Below are 21408 nucleotides of genomic sequence, written 5' to 3'. Positions count from 1 at the left end.
GCTTTGCATCCATTGTTACTCATGGTGAATGATTGGAAACCCCAGATCACCCTCATTGGTCGCCACGAGGCCTCGTACCCAGAGGTAGAAGGACCAGGACGGGAAGCAGCTGAGGAAACTTTTGTAAAAGTACGAGAGTTGCGATCGCAATGTTCCCAATGTTCCCTCTCGCATCAAGAGCATGATACATACACAAACGCTGTTTCATCATGAGTGCAGCCCATACAGTGAAGACAGAGCTATTGCCCATCTGAGGGAGAAAGAAGGACATCCAGAAGGACACGGCCTTTTAAAAAGACGTATCCCTCGTGAAGCTCTTTTGGAGGAATTTGCTCCTCTAAGGAAATTTGCCTCTTTCAGAATGCCACTGATGCACACAGGGGAACTCCCTTCACTTATCTGTGCCAACGCTGAGAGAGACCGCTGATGTGTGCTCTGGTTCCAGCAGCAGTTTCAAGGTGAATGGAAATAGCTTCTCATGAAGAGATACGGTGCATAGGCTCCGAAGAACAAAGCTGAAGTGTGTGATGCAGAGTGGCCGCCTTATATACCCGTATGTCCAGGGGCGTGGCCAGGCAAACTCCACAAACCAATTCCAATGGCCTTTTATGAAAATGTCAGAGGAGTATGGGGCTCCCAAGTGTGTGACACAAAGGGAACAAAGGGATCTGGTATTGCTTCCTTTGAAAGAAATAACTTTTTATTCGGTTTATTAGTTTTTTTATAATAATTATTAAAAAAAAATCAGCACTGTGGCTAATGAGCACACCTGAAATTATCAAAAAAAAATTGTGAGACAAAAGACTGGAAGGATAGTATTTGGGATAAAAAATCATTGAAGGGGCCCATGAATGTCACCAGAAACACAGTTAGTTTGACAAAGGAGGAAGATGAGAGATCAGGTCTGAATGTTTTGTATGATTGTTTTTATTAAAACAAATGTCCTGTACTGTTCTTTTCACACACACACACACACACACATACACACACACACACATACACACATAAAAGGCTTCAGTATGAAATTGAACTGAGGAGATTACCAAAGAAAATTTCCTAACAATTGAATGACTCTCAACAGTAGTTTTGACACTTCATGGCCTCTGAGGGGCAGCATTGTAACATAATGTAAGTGTCTTCTGTTGCATTTCATCAGCATTTTCAGAATACTGAAAGGATGGGGGGATGCCCAGCTGGAATTGTGAAATGATTTTGCAAATGCAAGATTTTTATTTATTTTTTAATTCATAACTGTATTGGTAACTTCATCATAGTTTGAATTGAATTGTAAAGAAAACATCTGTTGTATCTTATAACTACGACATGGAAAATCCAACATTCGTGTAAGATTTTTACACATATGTGAAATATTTCTTCCTTTAAGCCACCAAAATGGGAGAAAGGAAAATAACAATGGATCATCATATTTGTGTGACAGACATAGAGAGTGACAGATTAACCTGCACTGTCTGCCAATAATAAGGAAAAACAGTGAAATACTATATTAGTCACTTTGGAATTTTAAGGTTCTATCTGACATTTTTGTCAAAATTGAGTTATTCACATATTCTTATTCTGTGACAATTTATTTACATTTATGATGTTTTTGTTTTGTTTTTTAATGTTGTGTACATTTTGGGACTTTTCATTTAGGAAAAAAAAGGTTCAATCTACAAAGTCGAATGGAATGCAAAAACTTTGGAGCTCAATATCTCAAAACTGTTCTGAATGCAGATAGAACCTTTTAATTCCAAGATTGTGTATAAATATATGAATATTAATAATAATATTAAAGGACTGTTGTCATGTAAATGCATTGCTCAGATGTGTGTGCTTCACTGCTTTAGTCTTTCAGAAGGCGGCACTATTGCCCATATGTCTTCAGAGCAGCAGAATGAACATCAGCTCAGGGAAGGTGAAGGTCAGATGTGAGCAGAGCTGCTGAGTTGACAGACAGTCTGCTGTGTTTGACGTGCAGCAGCAGCATTTCAGTTCCCTGACTTTGCAGCTCACGCATGAGACTTTTGTCCCTCAGCGTCTTTCTTTTTCTCGCTGTACTCGTGATTTTTCACTCTCTTGACTGTGATTGACAGAAAGACGGTAATTGGCAGAGGCATGTAACGTGTTAGTTATGCGACTGCTGGGTGATTCGCAGTAATGCAGGCACAGTTGATGACTGTCATTGAAGAGAAAGACATTAAAGGACAACAGTGTCTCTATCAGTGATTATTGCACACTGCATTTCAGTGCATGTTCATATGCAGGCTATTGCTTTAATGAAAGGGGAAGAATAGTTGTGGTAGACAAGTTGTGAAAATAAGACATTTTATTTCACAACTTTTCTGTTCAGAACTATTCTTCCCCTTTCATTTCATAAAGCAATCTTTGGTTACACTTTATTTAAGGTGTCATTGTTACAGTGTAATTATATATGTAAGTACTGAGTAATAATAATTAACTAATTGTACTTACTAAAGCGTTAGGGTAGAATTTGGTTTGGTTTAGTTTAGTTGCATGTAATTATACATAATTTACTGTTATTACTACGGAAAGTACACTAGAAGAAAATTATTCGTTGATTTTAATAAAAAATTATCGTAAGTGGTTGCATTCAACTGATTTCTAGTTCAACTTAATGCGTTTGTTTAAATGTAGGTAAAATCAATTGAATGCAACCACTTACGATACTTTTTTTTATTAAATTCAACGAATAATTTTTTTTCAGTCTACATGTAACATAATGTAACAAGGACTCTGCAAAATATAATGTTACCCAATCTTTATATTGTGTACTTATTATAACATAATATTAGATCACAATGCCAACCTCAGACATGATATTAGTGGAACTGACAACAAAATGTGCACAATTTAATAAGTTTTTACAGAAAGGAATTGAACATATCTGTAAAATAAAGATGCTATTTCTACATGACCTTTTATTACTCTCTGACATTCTTTGGGATAGGTTGATTTTAAATGTAAATTGTGTAATAATAAAAAAGATGAATTCTATTATATTAAAATTAAAGTCAACACAATGCATCTTATCTCATTTTACTTTCATAATATGATGTATTTCTAGGATATTCAGAATGAATAAGGATGTGACTTTGAAACGATTGGATGGGAAAAGTGGGCGGAGCCAGAACGGTTCCTAACTTCATCGGGAACTTCATCATAGATTTAATTGCATTGTAAAGAAAGCATCTGTTGAGTCTTATACCAACTTTTACAACATGGAAAATCAAATGTTTGTCAAAGATTTTTACACATATGTGAAATATTCCTTGCTTTAAGCCAATAAAATGGAAGAAAGAAAAATAACAATAGATCATCAGATCATGTGACAGAGATAAAGTGAGAGATTTATGCCAATAATAAGGAAAAACAGTGAAATACTATTGAATGTCAAAAAGTGGGCGGTGCCAACCAGAATGCTGAAGCAAATGGCTAATTTGCTGTTGGGTTATGTTTTTATAATGGCCCACATGACCCAAGAACGTCATTTCATAGGAGAAACAAGTTATTACATTTTGATAAAACATTATGAAGTACAATCTTGCCTTTGTTTATTCAGGATAATGTGCATTAATATGTTGTTCACTTAGGAAGACTGGAACATGGGTCGAATTCATGTTAATTTTTGTTTGATTAATTTCATGTCTTTTAGAATAACAGACAAAATTTTCAGTGGTGTTTAATCTGTTTGCTGTTGTGTATATTATATGTGTGTAGACTTCAGAATATCTCATAGTAAGTGTGTGTGTGTGAGAATGAAGCAGATTAGGAGAGTAGAAGTGGAGCAAGACATTATTAGCAGCGAGAGGGGAAGCGTTGCAGTTCTTGTGGCAGGTTAAGAAAGCGGAAACAAACACACAAATGAAATTGTGAGGTACTGAGAGTGCATGTCACAGAGGCGTTGGGATTATCAAGCAAGGCACAACACACTCACAAGCATGAGGACAAATCCCATGCAAACGCTGTGAGATACTGAGACATGACAGGCACGCTGGTTTTGGCATGCGTTGCTTGACCCGGGCACTGAAGGGAGAAAAGCAGCAAAGAAAGACCAGACAAACATTCAATCTGAAGTCATGGGGAGTGTTAGTGAATTGTGTGTGTCCAGTTTTCAAGCTCTCTTGTGTCCAACGATACCAAGGACCCCTCCAGGTAAGAGCTGTCTAATCTTTCATTGTTATCATAACCAATTGTTCCTGCAACCAGGTTAATGCAACCATCACTATCATTATTATACTGTTCAACATTGTGCTGTTCAACCAGACCATTTTATGACTGACAGATGATAAAGAGGACATAATACCAGAAAATAATACAGACTTGGTGGGATCTTGAGCCAATAAGGAGTATGATGGTATGTTATGCATGGTCAATCACCAGTCCACTAGTTTATATCACTCTGAGAGGGTAACAGCAATCTTCCTGTGGAGTGCAATAGCAGGGTACGCACTATAATCAACATGTGATGGAAAAGCAAACTGAAGGACTGAAGTAGTGGGAGTTTGTTTCCGTCTAATGAACCTGTAGCTTGTTTGGTCAGCTTAAAGGATCTTTAGTCTCTCAGGCAGGAGCCGGGGGAAGAGATCAGTTAATGCCATTAAGGGCTATATAGGCAGACGTAATCCCTCAAACCCAATGGTCAAGAGATTTTGTGAGCATCTTTTCCAAAGTTGGACTTAAAACCTCACAAGACCTCCTAAAAGTGGCCTTTGTTTAGGTCTCCTGACTTGGTATCCTTGTCTGGATCTCACAGTTTACAGGAATAGTTCACCCAAAAACCGAACACAAAAGGACATATTTTGAAGAATAATTGCTTTAATTCCAGTATGTTCCTCACACAAAGCTATTGACTGACTTTAGAAGACGTAGACGTCATCACTCTCAGAAAAAAAGGTACAAAAGCCGTCGCTGTGGCAGTACCTTTTCAAAAGGTACACTTTTGTACCTAAAGAGTACATATTAGTCCCTCAAAGGTACATATTAGCAGAGGTGGGTAATCCAGGGGCCAAAGAGTAAAAGTCCTTCCATATGTTTATTCCACCCATGAACTCAGTCAGCTGATTTCACTAATTAGTTCTCTCTCCTGCTGAATTAGCAAATCCAGGTGATTGGAACAAAATACTGAGGAGGACTTTTACTTTCTGAACCTGGACTTTACACCTCTGCATAGCAATGCCACATGTCAGCCAAGAGCAAAGAAATAAACCAGAACTGGATCTTATCGTAGCCAAAAAAATCTGTGTATATTAAATATGGAGTAATTTCAGCCACAGCCTCAGATGAAATCAACTAAAGAGAAAAGAAGACATTAAATCTGTGAAGATCTCAGCAGAGGAGGATTAAACAACTCCACAAACAGCATTACCAGCTTCACTTATTACTAACCAGACTGACTTTATTTCTGTCAGACGTATACAAAAGTTGTTATTGAGATGTTTAATTGAAAATGTTTGGTTTGAAGTTACCGTTATAGAGATCAGTGCTTGCTTTAGTTGGGATGCTGATGCTAAAACAGTGTTTCTTTTGTTGCTTGAGCTGTGTTTTTGTAAGTCACACTTGTGCACACACACAGTTTACGAATGATTGTGGTTATGTTGATTATGGTGATAAAATCATCATATTGCCTGTTCATTCACTAAGGAATTAATTCCTACTCATTCAGAGTTTAATCCTCAATCAAAAGTGTTACATTACCACCACTGTGAAACCACAGCAATAAATTACAATGACTTATTTTTTTTTTTAACACATCATGCATAAACCAAAAAAAAACAGAACTATGCTATCTTTTAGAAACACAGAGATATCACAATTTAGCACATGAATCTCAACAATGGTGGCAATATTTTTTTTTATTATTCATGCAGCAGTGCATGCTGGGAGTTTTATATTATCCTGGAACCCAGCATGCATTGCGACATGAAACTTTTGATTGTCACCATTGTTGAGATTCATGTGCTGATTGTTGATGTCTGTGTGTGTCTGAGTCAGGCAGGAGTTAAACATGTTTTAATGCACTCTATGTTTACAATATTTTTCAGAAGACCTTATTACAGAAATGTTGATTTCATGTTGTAGATTCACAGATAAATATGAAATACCCACAAATTCAAAGAATATATAGAGGACACATCTGAAAATCAGACATGTCCAGGATGAGTGTTAAATCATCACAAAAGCCAAAAACAGCTAATCATCTTCCTCTTGACTTTCTCTTGCACAACAAATGTGTTTTATAAACTCACTGTTACAGCAGCCAGAGAGAGATGAATGGTAAGAAGTCAAGGTACAAGAGACCAACTAAAGCAAATACTGATCTCCATCATGGTGACAACAAACTTTATTATTATTAACTAAATCTCTGTTAATTCTCAACAAGAACTTTTGTACATGTATGAAAGAAATAATCGTAAACTGGTTTGTAAACTGTTTTCACACTCAGTGTTGCTGGAAGTCAGTTGTAGTTCTTGTGTTTCTCTTTTTTCTGTTCTTGATTCTCTGTCGTTCAGTGATTCTGCTTATCAGGTGTTCATCAGTGTCTCAATTCACTCTCTTCTTTTCATTCAAGTGGACTATATTAGTGAACTAATGTAGGGAATAGTGAATGAGGGTATAGGGTGTGATTGGGAAAACAGCCTCTGAGTGTCGATTTTGAGCGCTGTTAATTCACAGTATATTCCTGTAGGCTATTTTTTTTTTCTACGGTATATTACTGTTTTAATGGAAAATGGTATGATATTGTCAGAATTTGGCCTTTTTTTACAGCAAGGGTTAACAGTGTACGATAATGTCCAGTTCTGGTTTATTTTCTTTGCTCTTGGCTGACATGTGGCATTGCTATGCAGAGGTGTAAAGTCCAGGTTCAGAAAGTAAAAGTCCTCCTCAGTATTTTGTTCCAATCACCTGGATTTGCTAATTCAGCAGGAGAGAGAACTAATTAGTGAAATCAGCTGACTGAGTTCATGGGTGGAATAAACATATGGCAGGACTTTTACTCTTTGGCCCCTGGATTACCCACCTCTGCTAATATGTACCTTTGAGGGACTAATATGTACTCTTTAGGTACAAAAGTGTACCTTTTGAAAAGGTACTGCCACAGCGACGGCTTTTGTACCTTTTTTTCTGAGAGTGTATGGACTACTGCTATGGTGCCTTTGTGATGTATATGGTGCTTTTGCTTTTCTTTTTAAAGGAGTCATAAACTGTGTTATGTCCGCAATATGATGCATGATAGAAACACAAGACGAGGTGGATATGCAAACTCACGTCAGATTTTACTCAACAGTAGCTGGCCAAGCATACAGACATAACCAAACAAACCCAGAGCATACATTTGAAAACAGACCTTAACAATAGAACAAAGATGTCTGCTATGCTGATATACAACAAACTGCATTTTTTTTAAATCATTTTATGTTTCCTGAGTTTCACTTATAATGTTTAGTTTAGAAATGAAAGGCATTTTTCCAACCCTGATTTAAGCTGTCTGATTTGAACGCACTGTTTGAAGGGGCGTGAGACTTCAGTGTAAACGCCCACTGCTGTGATTGGCTTACATCTTTGCATATTAAATAAGTATTACATGTTTTTATTATTACAGCTGTCGAGATTAACTAGCCATGAGCATTGTAGTCGATGACAGACATGTCTGTTGATCGCATGAATGCAGTGATCTTGTAATTGAGTTGTGATGATGAGATCAGTGATCTCGTCAACTTGATTTCTGTACACTCACGAACGCTTTCATCATAAATAACAGTGCAAACACAAAGTAAATAAGAGATTCATTGTGCAGTGTAGACAGCGTCATTGATTATAATGGGAGTTTTGGCGGGAGTCCAGAACTCAGTCACTGATAAACTCGTGCGGTTTGATTGACAGCTCCAGTGATTATAAAGGGAGCATTTTTGATCATTTTCTATATATAATATAATTTAATTATTTAAAGCAATAAATAATTTTGAGGTCAAAGAACACTAACTGTACATGAATCATATCAGAAATCAATGATCACAGATTAGTCATTTGTACGGTTACTTACATGTTTTGGGATTACTGTCAGGTCCATATCTTACATTAAAGGAACACTCCACCGTTTTTTGAAATAGGGCTTATTCACCTTCTTTCCTACATTTAGATAGGTGGGCAAATGCATTTTTGTCTCAGTGCATGCATTGTTTTAGTTTGACAGGGTCGGCGCTAGCTTAGCTTAGCATAATGAATGGAATCCTTTGTTGCCAGCTAGCATGTCCTGAGTAAAAGTAATATAAAAAATAAAAAAACCCCACCTAATTACTTCTTGTGTCCTGCATATTCACAACGAGTACAAATAGCGATGCAGATTAACACTAGGCGATTTCCTAGGCTGATATTGACTTATATATTAAGGACTATATTAGGGGGAAGCACAGGCGAAGCACTGCTACTTGGGCATGATATCTTTGTGCCCAAGTAGCAGTGCTTCGCCTGTGCCTCCCCCTAATATAGTCCCAAGTCAATATCTGCATAGGAAATTGCCTAGTGTTAATCTGCATCGCTATTTGTACTCGTTGTGAATACGCAGGCCACAATAAGTAATTAGGTGTTTTTTTGTTTTTGTTTTTTATAGCACTTTTACTCAGGACATGCTAGCTGGCAACAAAGGATTCCATTCATTATGCTAAGCTAAGCTAGCGCCGACCCTGTCAAACTAAAACAATGCATGCACTGAGACAAAAATGCATTTGCCCACCTATCTAAATGTAGGAAAGAAGGTGAATAAGCCCCATTTCAAAAAACGGTGGAGTGTTCCTTTAAAAGTCTACAAAGCCTGCGCCGAAATCGCGACTGATTTACCAAAGAACCTGCAGTGAAATATAGGCTACTGAACCAAACTAATACTGCTCGACTGAAATATTCACATAGTTGAAATGAATAAGCACTCTTCTAGAATTATGACCATTTGGAAGGTAATGTTTTTTTTAGTCCAGTGATCCTGTATCTCTCTTCTCATCTTACGAATGCACCAGTGGGCAGGGCCAAAGATGCAATGATGTAGAAGTAGTAGGCGTTGATAAGACTTAAAGACCGTCACACTATTAAGCCATAATGTGACAAAATCCAAACGAGTCGTTTTCGGAGCTTAGATTCAATAAGCTGATTTCTGCACGGAGGTATGGAAATACAAACACTGACAGGCAGAACATCCCATCATTGCATTCGGTCCGAATTCTGCATTGCATTTGCACCGGTTCTGGTCTTCAGCGGTCTCAAGCTCACCAATAACAATGCTAATGCTAGTCAACAAGATAGACACACACACCACAAGCTTAAAAAATAATAAGCAATGCTTTATTCTCCTGTAGAATCCACAAATCAGTGTGCTTTTAACTTTTTTTTTTTTTTAATAGCCCACTTTATAGGTTGTCTTGATTCTGGAAATATTTTTTTCTACTCATTTTCTTCAAATAGGCAATATTCAGAAAACAGTTGCAAGCCATGAATCAAAACAATCAATCAGCTCCAAGATAAATCACAGCATTAAAAAGTGTATAATGACAAAGATGTCATCACTGAACCAGACTGGATTTTTTAAGTTGCTTTAATTCATTTTATTATCTGCAAACACCAGTATTGGCTTTTCTGCTAAAACATTAGGCAGGTATCTAAATAAGATTTACTAACGTGACCTAGCACGCCTTGCGGTTCCCACGTCTCAGATTGGTTCTAAGGTTGGTCACTTCAGGATTATGCTGCATTTCACTATAAATGTGGTGATTTTTCACATATGGACTAAAGAAAACGGTGTTCTTCAAAACATGCATGCAAGATGTATTTGGTCGGGCAGAAATTGCCCTTTCACTTTCAGTTAGCACATTCACCAGACTGCCAGATTGAGGAAGTGTTCTAGGAATTTGTCACCATGTAGAGTCAGCATGTTGAGAGAGCGTGCTTATGGGGACAGAACCTGAATATTCCGGTTTGTAGATTAAGTTGGTGTGATGCACAGTATGTACAGAGGACAATAGGGAATTTGGTCCTGTTGTGTTGGGTAATGGAGCTTTGTTCAGAAATGCCGTCATACAATGTTGTTAGAGTTCATTTGAGTTCATGTTGCTGAACTCAGCGCCTCCCTCAGCTTCATCACACTCCCAACTTAAACAAAAAGCCTGCATGAGTTTGAACTAATGCATGAATGCTTACGGAGAGTCTTGCATGACTCATCTAAAGGCTCACAATTTCATACACTCAGTCATAGCTAAATTGTCGATTTAACTGTTTGATATAAAGTGCTTCTTCCTTATCATGGTCAAACCGAACATACTAATCATTTTAAAAGTTTTATCTTCAACCTTTATGGCATGGCCATTCGCAGGGTCTTAATTTCACCTCTCGTCCAGTCCAGTGGTATTCTGTGAATGTTTCCCCCTAAAAACATGACAATCTCCAACCAATTAGCGCAATGGAAATGTGTAACAAATCCCAAGATAATGTTGCTTTAAATGCTCTTGATGATAATTAGGAGTCTGAACTAAATCCCTGTGTATGTCAGTTCAGAGCAGGTGCTTTGAAATTATAGCTGCCGTCCACTGTGTGACATGGAAATTGTTCCCTAGGTTTTGACTTTCGTTAGGCTACAGCTGGAGGCGGCGACGGGGAACAGATCAAGACAAGGGTTCATTACTCTGACCGCTGGAAAATCACAAGAGGCCGACATTTAAGACACAAGATTCAATACTTCATTGCTGTGTTTGCTTCACGTTTTGTCTGTTCTCACTAAATTTGGGTATTACCAGTTAACACATAAGTTAACACGTGAGAGACTGTTTGTGAACTCTGATGAACTCAGACTCAAGGTTGAGTTACAATCCATTTTGCAGAAGAGTTTAATTAATAAATGTAAACTATGGGCACAAACGGGGTCAGTAAAACAGGCAGTAGTCAAATAACTTGCAAACAGTCCAATGGGTAATCAAGGCAGAAATGATAATCCAGAAATGTAAATCCAATAAACAGACAATGATAGAGAAACACTCAGTGAGGCAGGTGAATGGGCAATACTTCGCAATTATACCCTCATGAAAATAAGTACACTTAAGCATACTTTTAAAAAAAGAGCATTTGTTACAGAAATAATATACTTTAAAATAATATATTTAAGTCCATGGTAAATGTAATGTTTTCAGACACTTGCATGTTATTTGTTATTTAACATTGCATGTTATTTATATAAGAAAATGTATTATAGGTTAAACTTAATTAAATATTAAACTAATATTTAACTATATTAAATTAGTGTTGGATCTAAGTACATCTTTATATGTATTTTACTTTTATTTTCTTTGAAATATGGTTAAAGTTACTGCTGAATGTTCTGACAAGCATTTATGGTAAACTAAAATATAGTTTTATGTAATTTCTTTTAAAACTTGCATGTCATGTATTTAAATATATTTGTAATAACACATTTGTAAAGGTGAAGTTGCAATTTAGTGCATTTAAAATATATTATCTATCAAATGATACACTACAGTTAAAAAACTATAATCATGTACTTTGCACGTGCTTTAGTGAGTTAGTCAACACATCAAAATAAGTGTACTTATTTAAATGAAAAAGTATTATTAAAACAAACTGATTTAAAATGTACTTTAAGGTTACACTTTATTTTAAGGTGTCTTTGTTACACTGTAAGTATACATTTAAGTAGTAAGTAACATTAAGTAACTAAATGTACTTACCAGGGTTAGGATTTGGTTTGGTTTAGGGTTAGTTATGCATCATTTATAGTTATTACTTAAAATAAAGTGTTACCAAAACCTTTAATTTGACATCATTACAAGGTTCACTTCATAAAACTGTACTTAAGTGTGAAACATAGTCATGAAAGTGACTCTCTTTAAAGTACACTTAAGTGGCATTTTATTTGATTAAAATTATATTATCTGCAAATACGGATAGTTCCGGTCCTTGAGTCATGTTCAAAGCTGTTGTTAGTTACTCTAACAAAGTAAATGTTTTTGCGCCACTGCAATAAATATTAAAATAAATATTTTTTATGGACTAACCATTTTATAAAAGCAGTAAGCCCCATGAAGCCGTGGTTTACAGAGAACTTAGAACAACTCCTCTCCGCGTCATGCCTAACATCGGCAGCCTGGAAATCCAGACCTAAATCTGAAAGATTAATGGTCTGGCGTTGACTACTGAAAATCGTCCAGCTCGAGGGGCGGCACCAAGCATGCATTTGAAAATCTCACTGCACGCAATTGGATAACACTACGACCAATCACAACAAGCCCCATACGCTTAGCTACCAGCGGAGCTAACTGGAAGATTAGACTCTTACCGTATCCGGTCGGCAAAACAGCAAAAACGCCCTTCTTGCAAAGGAACGATTCGAGCGCCGTCTTCTGTTCCTCTTTTAGAGAAAAAGCCAAGTCTAACTCGTTCATTGTAGCGGCCAAAGCTGTTTCAAACAACTGGTGTTCATCCATAGCCATCTTGCAATGTTTACTAATGACTTTGCCGTCACAGCGCTGTCGTCTTCTGTTTAGCTCGCCTCTGGCCCGCCTATATCAGATAACCCGATGTGATTGGTGCAGCTCGGATACAAGGGCATATTTAATGAGCATCATTACTCAACGCCAGAGTAACTCGCTGAGCAAATTCAACTTGTGCTCTCGCAAGAACTCTGGATTTCCAGGGTATAACATCGGCCCTTAGCTGTAATAAATTCACTGTAAACCACGGCTTCACGGGGCTCATTGCTTTAGTACACTACAAGTGCACATTCAATACAAGCACACTTCTTTTTCACTTGATAAATTGCAAATAGGCACTCTTCTAGTAATTTGGCTTGAAGTCATGAGCCTCATGTTACGGAGTCCAGTGATACACAGCGCTTGAAGATCAGCCATGTTGGCTCTCTGCCCCACTGAACACCTTTGGGATGAACTGGAGCAGTAAGCCAGACCCCATCAATAACAATTAACATCAGAGCCTCTTCTGTCTCACTGAGTGTTAGATTTCAAATGTTTGTGGGAGAAATCGCATTAACCTCTCCCTTTGCTGCAATAATAGCTTCCACTCTTCTGGGAAGGTTTTTCACAAGATGCTACATCCGTTTGCATGTATGCAAACAAAGACCAACAATTAAAAAAAAATAAAAAAAAAAAAGTGCAAGAATGTGTCCTGAATTATTTATCCGATCAGGTCAGACATGCAGGAAACTCTTTTGACATAGACTTGTGTTTGGGGCTCTTTGTCCTAATAGTGGGATATTGTGTCTCTCTGCTCTGAGGCGTTTGCCAGGAAATGCCCACTGCTTTAATCTTTCCTGCAAGGTCAGAAACGGAGCAGAAGCAGCTGGAGAGCCAAATCCAGGACTTAGTGGATTACTCAGGCTCTTATGGCCACAGAGTAACCTCCATCACAATTGATTCCCTATGGGCCTCGAACATGAGATATGAAATTGACCTTATGCTAACTGTTATTTTCTTTGTTACTTGTTCTCTTGTAATTTGGTTTTGTCTTGAGTCTGCATATTTAAAGTTTCTTTCCTTGGACACAGAGAGGTAGTGACGAAAATAACAATGCAGGTCTCTTTCAAAGCCCTGTAATTAAGGCCCTGTTTACAGACCTGGTATTAAGATGTGTTTTGGTCGATTGGATCAGAAGTATACGAGGGAGACACATTCCCGTTTACACCTGGTGTTTTATTCCATCTCTTTTGTCCACTTTTAACCACTTCTGTCTTGATTTCTTCAAGGGTCTATGGGCGGGTAAAATTATGTTGTTTTTTCCCCCCAGATCTTTCGATCTAATGGACAAAATTAGTGTGTGTTAGAAATCAGGAATGATGAGAGAACACTGTACTTGGTACGTTTTTCGTCTTCAAACCAAACTTGGGTCTCCAGCCGACAAAGTTTAAACCCCGTCTGGCTAGAGCTCTTCCCGTAATGTTCACTCATTAGGTCAGACGGAGAATAGAAAGTATTTTGCGGTGGTTTGAACACATAAGCATTTACACTATGAAAGAAATCCAGTCAAATGTGTTTTCAACTACCTCTGGAAGAGGTCAAAAGTGGACAAGCACAAAAAAAGCTTTTAGCCCCCGTTTACACTTTTATTTAGCCTTGTCCACTTGTAATCCGATCCACCAAAACACTTCTTAATACCAGCTGTAAACTGGGCATATGATCAAACTTAGTTTATCTTGGCTGTGGATCTAATTGGATCTGAAACACACACACACAAAAAAAATAGACTACCCACACATACACAACACACATTCCTCCGTATAGTGTACGTAACATTGGCCCAGATAATTTAATTATGTCCTATACAGATGCACAGTATAAAGTGAACCACCACAAAGCAATATAACACAGAGGATATATTTCTGTCATTATTTCCTTTTCAAACCCGTAATTTTTCTATGATACTCACACACAATTATTATTATTTCTTAATCAAAATGACATCTTGTAGCTCTTTTCCCAGTAAACAAATTCATAATGAGCACTTCTGTATAGGCATCTGTTATCCTGTGCTGTGTGTTTCTCAGCTGGAGCCAGCAGGGGTCACTCACTGCATTTCTCTTCAAGTAGACTTTCAACTGTGATCATAGTGCCTTTGCAAGCTTTAATGGTAAATGGTGTTCAATGAAGTACTGAAAAGCAGCAGGAAATCAAATTTAGCACCAATTACTTTAAGGCAAGAGAATATGGCAAACCAATGTATTTTTTGTGTATGTGGGAGTGTGTGTGTGTGTGGGGGGGGACTTTGAATCTTCCAATTTTAAGATTTTTGGCTATTTTGACATCATAAAATGCATAACATCTTTTTTTTCTGTTTAAAAGAAAATATCCCACATGCACACTTAAGTGTTTATCTTAATATACTTTATCTGAATCTGTAGAGTTCAATTACAATGCATAGTGAAGATTATGTTCTCAAAATTTGTTTTTGTTTTTTAAATCTCCAGCACTGACCACCACAGCAGCTTTACATGCACCAAACTTTACAATTTTATTCCTATCAGTACTCTGAAGGTTTTTACCAAGGGGTTTGTTCATGTATCATCCACACTGATATAACATTTTATCCTAAAAACAGTCCTGTTGACAGTATATTTTCCGATTTATAAGAACCTTTAAATGCAATATGTCAACAACATAAAACCATTTAGAACCTGACTTTATGTTCAGATTTCTGTTCTAGAAATGCAAACTAGAGTGTACTTAAAAAAAAAAAATTCTGAAAACTTGTAATACACAAGAAATGTCTTTAGTGTACTGTGATGAATCAACTGGTAAAGTATAGGTGATGCCTGTTAGATCAGCTGTGGTGTCTTGCCTCAATATGTGTTCCTTGTTTCAGTGAGCAAGATTCATCAGTGCACATTATTCCAAAAAATAAAAAATAAAAATGTTTTCTTAAACTTTCTTGATTCACCTAATAAATGACTCACCTCTTCTGCTTTTTGTTACTTTTCAACCTCTCCACTCCAATCACATGGCTCCATTCTGGTATGTTATTTAATGTTTTTTTTTTCTTTAAAACATTACTGAGCAGTCCTAGATAACATTTTTAGTACCAAGTATCTGCTCCTGGAAAACCTTCCCGCAGACTTCAGTTCCAGCACACCTGCCTGTGATCTTCAAGTAACCCTGAACACCTTGATTAGTTTGTTCAGGTGTGTTTGATTGAGGTTGGAGCTGAACTCTGCAGGACAAAGAGTTAGGGGCCGTTTACTCAACACCATTTTCAACTAAAAGCTTAAAACTTTTAATGTGTTTTAGCCGTTAATTTACACGACAACTGTGTTTTGGGGGCCTCAAAATGCACATTTTTGAAAATGGGTTTCAAAGTGCAAGTTTTGGAAAACAATCCCATTATTGTCTACGTGTAAACTACAAAAACATGAATTCGTGAAAACGGTGACGTCATGCGCATTTCATGTGCGATTACTTTACAACCAAAACAACAATGGCAGACTACAGGACTGTGCTTTTGCTGCTCAAGATACTGAGTTTATTAACGCTTTATCTGTAGATTTACTACAACCAGCGGAGACGCACGATTTGCATACGTCAAATTCTAACATCGCCAACTACTGGCCTGGCATAATACAGCATTTTTAGTCATTTTTGCCGATCCATGTGAACGGGGATCATTTTGACAACCTTGTCGTCTGTACGTTAAACTTTTCAAAGACACAAATGAAAAACATTTCTGATTTTAAGTACATTGTTGTCAGGTAAACATACCCTTACTCTCTTATAATATAATACTATAAAATCGAATATCTTAAGAGAAGTGAATGGTGTGAACAACAATATAGTAGTACAGTCCAAAACAGATCTATTTGTGTTGGCACAAACTTTAAACCCTTTCGTAAGCCATTCCTGACACATCAGGTTCAACCTCGTCTGTTTATCTGTGTGGTTTGTAATGTTGATCTGAGTGGCAGATGCGGTAGGCTGATGCTGGATTTGGCCTGTGTGAGGGCGTTCATGACTGAGCTGGTCCTCGTTCCCACAGCCACATTCCAGTGTTCCCGGCACTGCCTTGAGAAACAATACAAGGAAAAACAACATTCCACAAATAGCCGCTATGATAACAAGGCAACAATCACATTCACAAGGCAGTTTGAGAGCATGCATTTGGTCGAGTACTGGAGGAATCCTGAAGCCTTCATAAGATGCAGACCTATTTTGTTCTTTTTATTTGTGTTTGCTAATGCAGGATTTGAACAAACCTTTGACCTCAAGTATTAAACTGATGCGTAACACATCCTGTGCACAGCTTGAATGATATATTCCCGATTGTGACGTAGATCAGACTGAAGCGGCTTCTGGAACAAGAACATATGTAGGGCGGGGCTTGATTTTGTCCGTGGGGATTTGATTGGTTGGTTGGATGGTTGTGGTTTGCTATTGGTGGATCTCATGTGAGTGACAGGTTGCCCCGAGATGAGCTGTAAGAGGGAGGGGAAGTTATTTTGATTAAAGATTACGAGGCACATTAATTTAAAAAATAAAAAAAAATAAAAAAAAATAATATATATATATATATATATATATATATATATATATGTTCATGGTGATTTCAAATGCACTATATTCACTTTGTGAGAGATAAAACCAATGAAGACATCTCACTGACACCTACAGTAGCAGTGACGTAAGTGTACGCTGATTGACTGAACTCATGCTATACGAAACACCAGTACCTGGCATTTTTAATAGGCTGCGTAAACACACAGTTTACATATACTTACTCTATGAACTAACAGACAGAAAGCAAATGTTAACAGCATATAAACAAACAGAAAGCTAATGTTAACGGCAGAAACTTTAGTTAAACTTTTGTACTTTTGGAGTTACTTTTTCGTACGTTACTTTGTTTTTCCATGACTTCTTCAGTCTCCATGTTGAGAGAAACCCTGAGTAAGTGCAGAGGCGTTGTGTGTGAAGATGACGGTTACTGTAGATCGAGATGAGCATGCATTTACTCATCTCACTTGCACAAAAACAGATTCACTATTCCTCAAAACGAATAAAAACAGTGAAATGCTAATATTATGCAAATCTGCAATACCTAAAAATATAATAAGCATTGCTTGGTAATTGGTTGATCTAAATTGGTATTACCTAATTGTGTAGTTCAATTTAACAGCTGACAGCTAATCAAGAAACATCATTTACAATAAATTGGTATATGACAGTATGTAAAAAGTATATTAGAATGCGGAAATGGTGAACAAGGGGAAATATCTGTTTTGTTATTAAGGAGGACTGGACTGGAAAGATGAATATAAGTATGAAGTGACAAGCTAATAGGCAGCAGGTGGCAGTAATGCAACTTTTTAATGCAGCACCAAGAAAGAAGAAGAAGACGACAGCTATTCAACCTAATTCATTTGTGAAACAGTCTCACAGAAGGATGGCCAAAACCAGTGAAATATCAACTGATTTGAGAGGAAAGCTAGTCAAATTCTACAAGGAGGGCATTTCAATCAGGAATATAGCAAAAAGATTAGACATGCCTAGAGGGACAGTCTTTTCCATTGTGAAGAAATTTAGAGAGACTGGTGATGTGAAGAATTTGCCTGGTCGTGGGAGAAAGAAAAAGACAACACCAAGAACAGACAGACTTATAAGACAGTTAGCAATGAAAAACAGAAAATGTTCTGCTAAACAAATTGCAGCTGAAGTCAAAAAGGCCACTGACACAGAGCTGTGCGCTCAAACCATTCGCAACAGGCTGAAGAATGACAACGGGCTGCATTCCTCGGAAGAAACCCCTGATCAGCAGGAGAAATTAAATAAAACGCCTCCAGTTTGCTAAAGAGCATATCAACAAGTCTGCAGAGTTTTGGAAATCGATCCTTTGGAGTGGTGAGAGCAAATTTAACATGTTTGGCAGTGATGGCAAAACTAAAGTGTGGAGAACCTCCTACTGTAAAGCAAGGTTATGGTATGGGGGGGTGTATGGCAGCTAGTGGACTAGGTAAACTACATTATATTGATGGAACTATGAACTCGGAAATGTATGTGGAAATCCTCCAGAGTCAGATGCTGCCATCAGCCAGGAAGCTCATGGGCCGTCGAGGATTAAAGTACTAAACTGGCTTCCGCAAAGTCCAGATCTAAACCCGATTGAGCATCTCTGGGAGGTGATGGACGTCTCCGCCTGGATGAAGTGCCAAAAAACCAACAGGAACTGAAGAACCTGGGGAAATATTGAAGTTCAGGTTTGCATGAACCTGGTTGACCGCATGCCCTGGATACTACAGGCTGTTATTGAGGCTAAGGGTGGCTCAACAAAGTATTGATAGTTGTGATAATATTGTCATACTAACAGTTGTCTGAATCTTTTTTGATTGATTGTAATCCATTACATACCTTTCTATGAAAGTTACCTGACATTATCAGGATGAATTTGTTCTGACACAGTTTAACTCTGAGTTCTTGTCATGTTTTATTACCATTTTCTAAACTATAGCGAATAACCTGTGATAATGTGAGAAATGTTGAAGGTGTCTGAATAAATGTTGGTTTGACATGTACATTTGACAAAAATTGAGTAACTTTTTTGTTATTCAAAAAGAAACAAGCCAGATGAGAAAAAGTAATGCAAAAGTAATGTAATGCATTGCTATCCATAAAAAGTAACTAAGTAACGCAAATAGTTACTTTTTAGGGAGTAACGTAATACTGTATTGTAATGGCTAACTTTAAAAAGTAACTTTCCTCAACACTGTATAACAGAATTTACCTGTCTGTGGTGTTGTGTTCTTTACTCAGCCTCAGTGAAATGTAGCACTGCAAGATGTCATTGGAGATTTTGTCTCTTGGCTCTCCTTTTTGCTCTTTCAAACGAATAACTTCTATCTACATTCCATCTCCGTTATCACAAATCCCACGACACAACAAAAACACAGCTCCGATTACGGCGCCCTCCATCCTCCAGTTGTTGACACTGTTGAATGTCGCGCTTATAGGTATAGTTCACTCAAAAATGAAAATTAGCCCATGATTAAGTCATCCTAGGTGAATATGACTGACTTTCTTCTTTCAGACAAATATAATCAGAGTTATATTACAAAATGTCCTGGCTCTTCCAAGCTTTATAATGACAGTGAATGGCTGTTTCTGTTTTGAAGTCCATAAAAGTGCATCTATCCATGATAAAAGTGCATCTATCCATCATAAAAGTGCATCTATCCATGATAAAAGTGCATCTATCCATCATAAAAGTGAATCCATCCATCATGAAAGTGCATCTATCCATGATAAAAGTGCATCTATCATGATAAAAAGTGCATCTATCATCATAAAAGTGCATCCATCCATCATAAAAGTGCATCTATCCATGATAAAAGTGCATCTATCCATCATAAAAGTGCATCCATCCATCATAAAAGTGCATCTATCCATCATAAAAGTGCATCTATCCATGATAAAAGTGCATCTATCCATCATAAAAGTGCATCTATCCATGATAAAAGTGCATGTATCCATGATAAAATTGCATCTATCCATGATAAAAGTGCATCTATCCATGATAAAAGTGCTCCACACGACTCAGTGTTGCAAAAGTTATGCTATGCGTTATAAAAAGTTATAAAAAATATTCATATTTAACATGTTACAAAGTAAAATTCTAACTTCTGGCCAAACGCAGTCTACTTACGCCTAAAGCTATGGTCAGAAGTAGTGTAATACGATAGTGTAATGGATGGATGCCCTTTTATGGACTTCAAAACAAAAACAGCCATTCACTGCCATTAGGATGACTTGAGCGTGAGTAAATCATGGGCTAATTTTCATTTTTGGGCCAGCTTCAGAGCTCCTATACTGACAGTGCGAATGCAACCAGGAAAATTACCCTAAGAAAATTACTAATTTAGCTCTTGGGGGACCGTCCTGGTGGCTATAGTTTAATATAACTGAGTTTCTATAACTACCCTTTAAATGTGGATTTATGGGATGGGCCACTTAGTATTACACAGAACACCCTACAAACCACCTAGTATTGTGGCAGCAAGATTTGCAAAATCAAGCACCACTCACACATTCTTGTAAAATATAGGTAGCATAATCTGGAAATATACACATTAAGTAATATTTACTGTACAGTACATGCCTTTTACACAAAGGGCAATAGGCACTTTGCAACAAATCATGTCACATTGACATTTACATAATATTTACATAAACATCAGATTTCCAGCCCACACATCCAGGCATATCATTTTCATGTCGCATGGATTGCATAATTTTTTACTGCATTATAGTCTGAAAGTTCCCTGACTGTAAGATTGACCTGCGATCCAAAAACAAGGGTTTCTTGTCTCAATATAATTGACGTATGTAGGTCAGCTGGCGCAGTCGCGAGGCATTCTTCATATGCGGCTCAACAGAGGACACATTGTTAGACTAGGACACAGTGGTGAAATCTGTTAAACTAGGCAGGAATACGCTCTAGCCCTTGTGAAAAAGAAGTGTGCCTAAATGTGTGCTTGTACTGTACTTCACATTCAAAAAAAGATGTGAACACGTCACCATTTTCAGCAATACGGAAACCGTTTTGGCCGTTCATTTACACAACAACAGCGTTTTGGCGGCCAAAAAAGCAAACTTTTGAAAACAGGGCGAAACTAGTTTTTGAAAATGATACGATTCAGTAAACTACAAAAATGTGAATGCACATGAGTATTAAGGGTTCAGTCTATAGGCACATGGTGTTTCCTTACGAAGTGACATCGCCACCTACTGGCCTGGCATGAATAATACAGCGTTTTTAATAATTTTCGTGGAAATGCGAATGGGGATCGTTTTGACGACACTTCTGTCCGAAAAACATAAAGGAAAATTTTGCTTTATTTTAGTACAT

The 21408-nt window shown here is 37.4% G+C and overlaps 1 protein-coding gene across 2 annotated transcripts in view; it reads left to right on the top strand.

Annotated features, from left to right (window-relative positions):
• Positions 1–21408, top strand: part of cyth1a (cytohesin 1a) — a 67840-nt gene that overhangs the window by 7160 nt on the left and 39272 nt on the right. Inside the window, exon 1 of one of the 2 annotated variants that reach the window (XM_084110184.1) lies at positions 3808–4173. The exons of the other annotated variant lie outside the window; for it this stretch is intronic. Coding sequence (XP_083966310.1) covers positions 4098–4173 — 76 coding nt within the window. The 5' untranslated portion in view covers positions 3808–4097. Of the gene's footprint in view, positions 1–3807; positions 4174–21408 lie in introns of those variants that run through there. 2 annotated transcript variants of the gene reach the window in all.

This window comes from Abramis brama, assembly GCF_963993115.1.
Source record: "Abramis brama genome assembly, chromosome: 1".
Classification (NCBI taxonomy): domain Eukaryota; kingdom Metazoa; phylum Chordata; class Actinopteri; order Cypriniformes; family Leuciscidae; genus Abramis; species Abramis brama.
The sequence above is the reverse complement of the archived record's forward strand: the minus strand, read 5'-3'. Positions and strand labels throughout refer to the sequence as shown.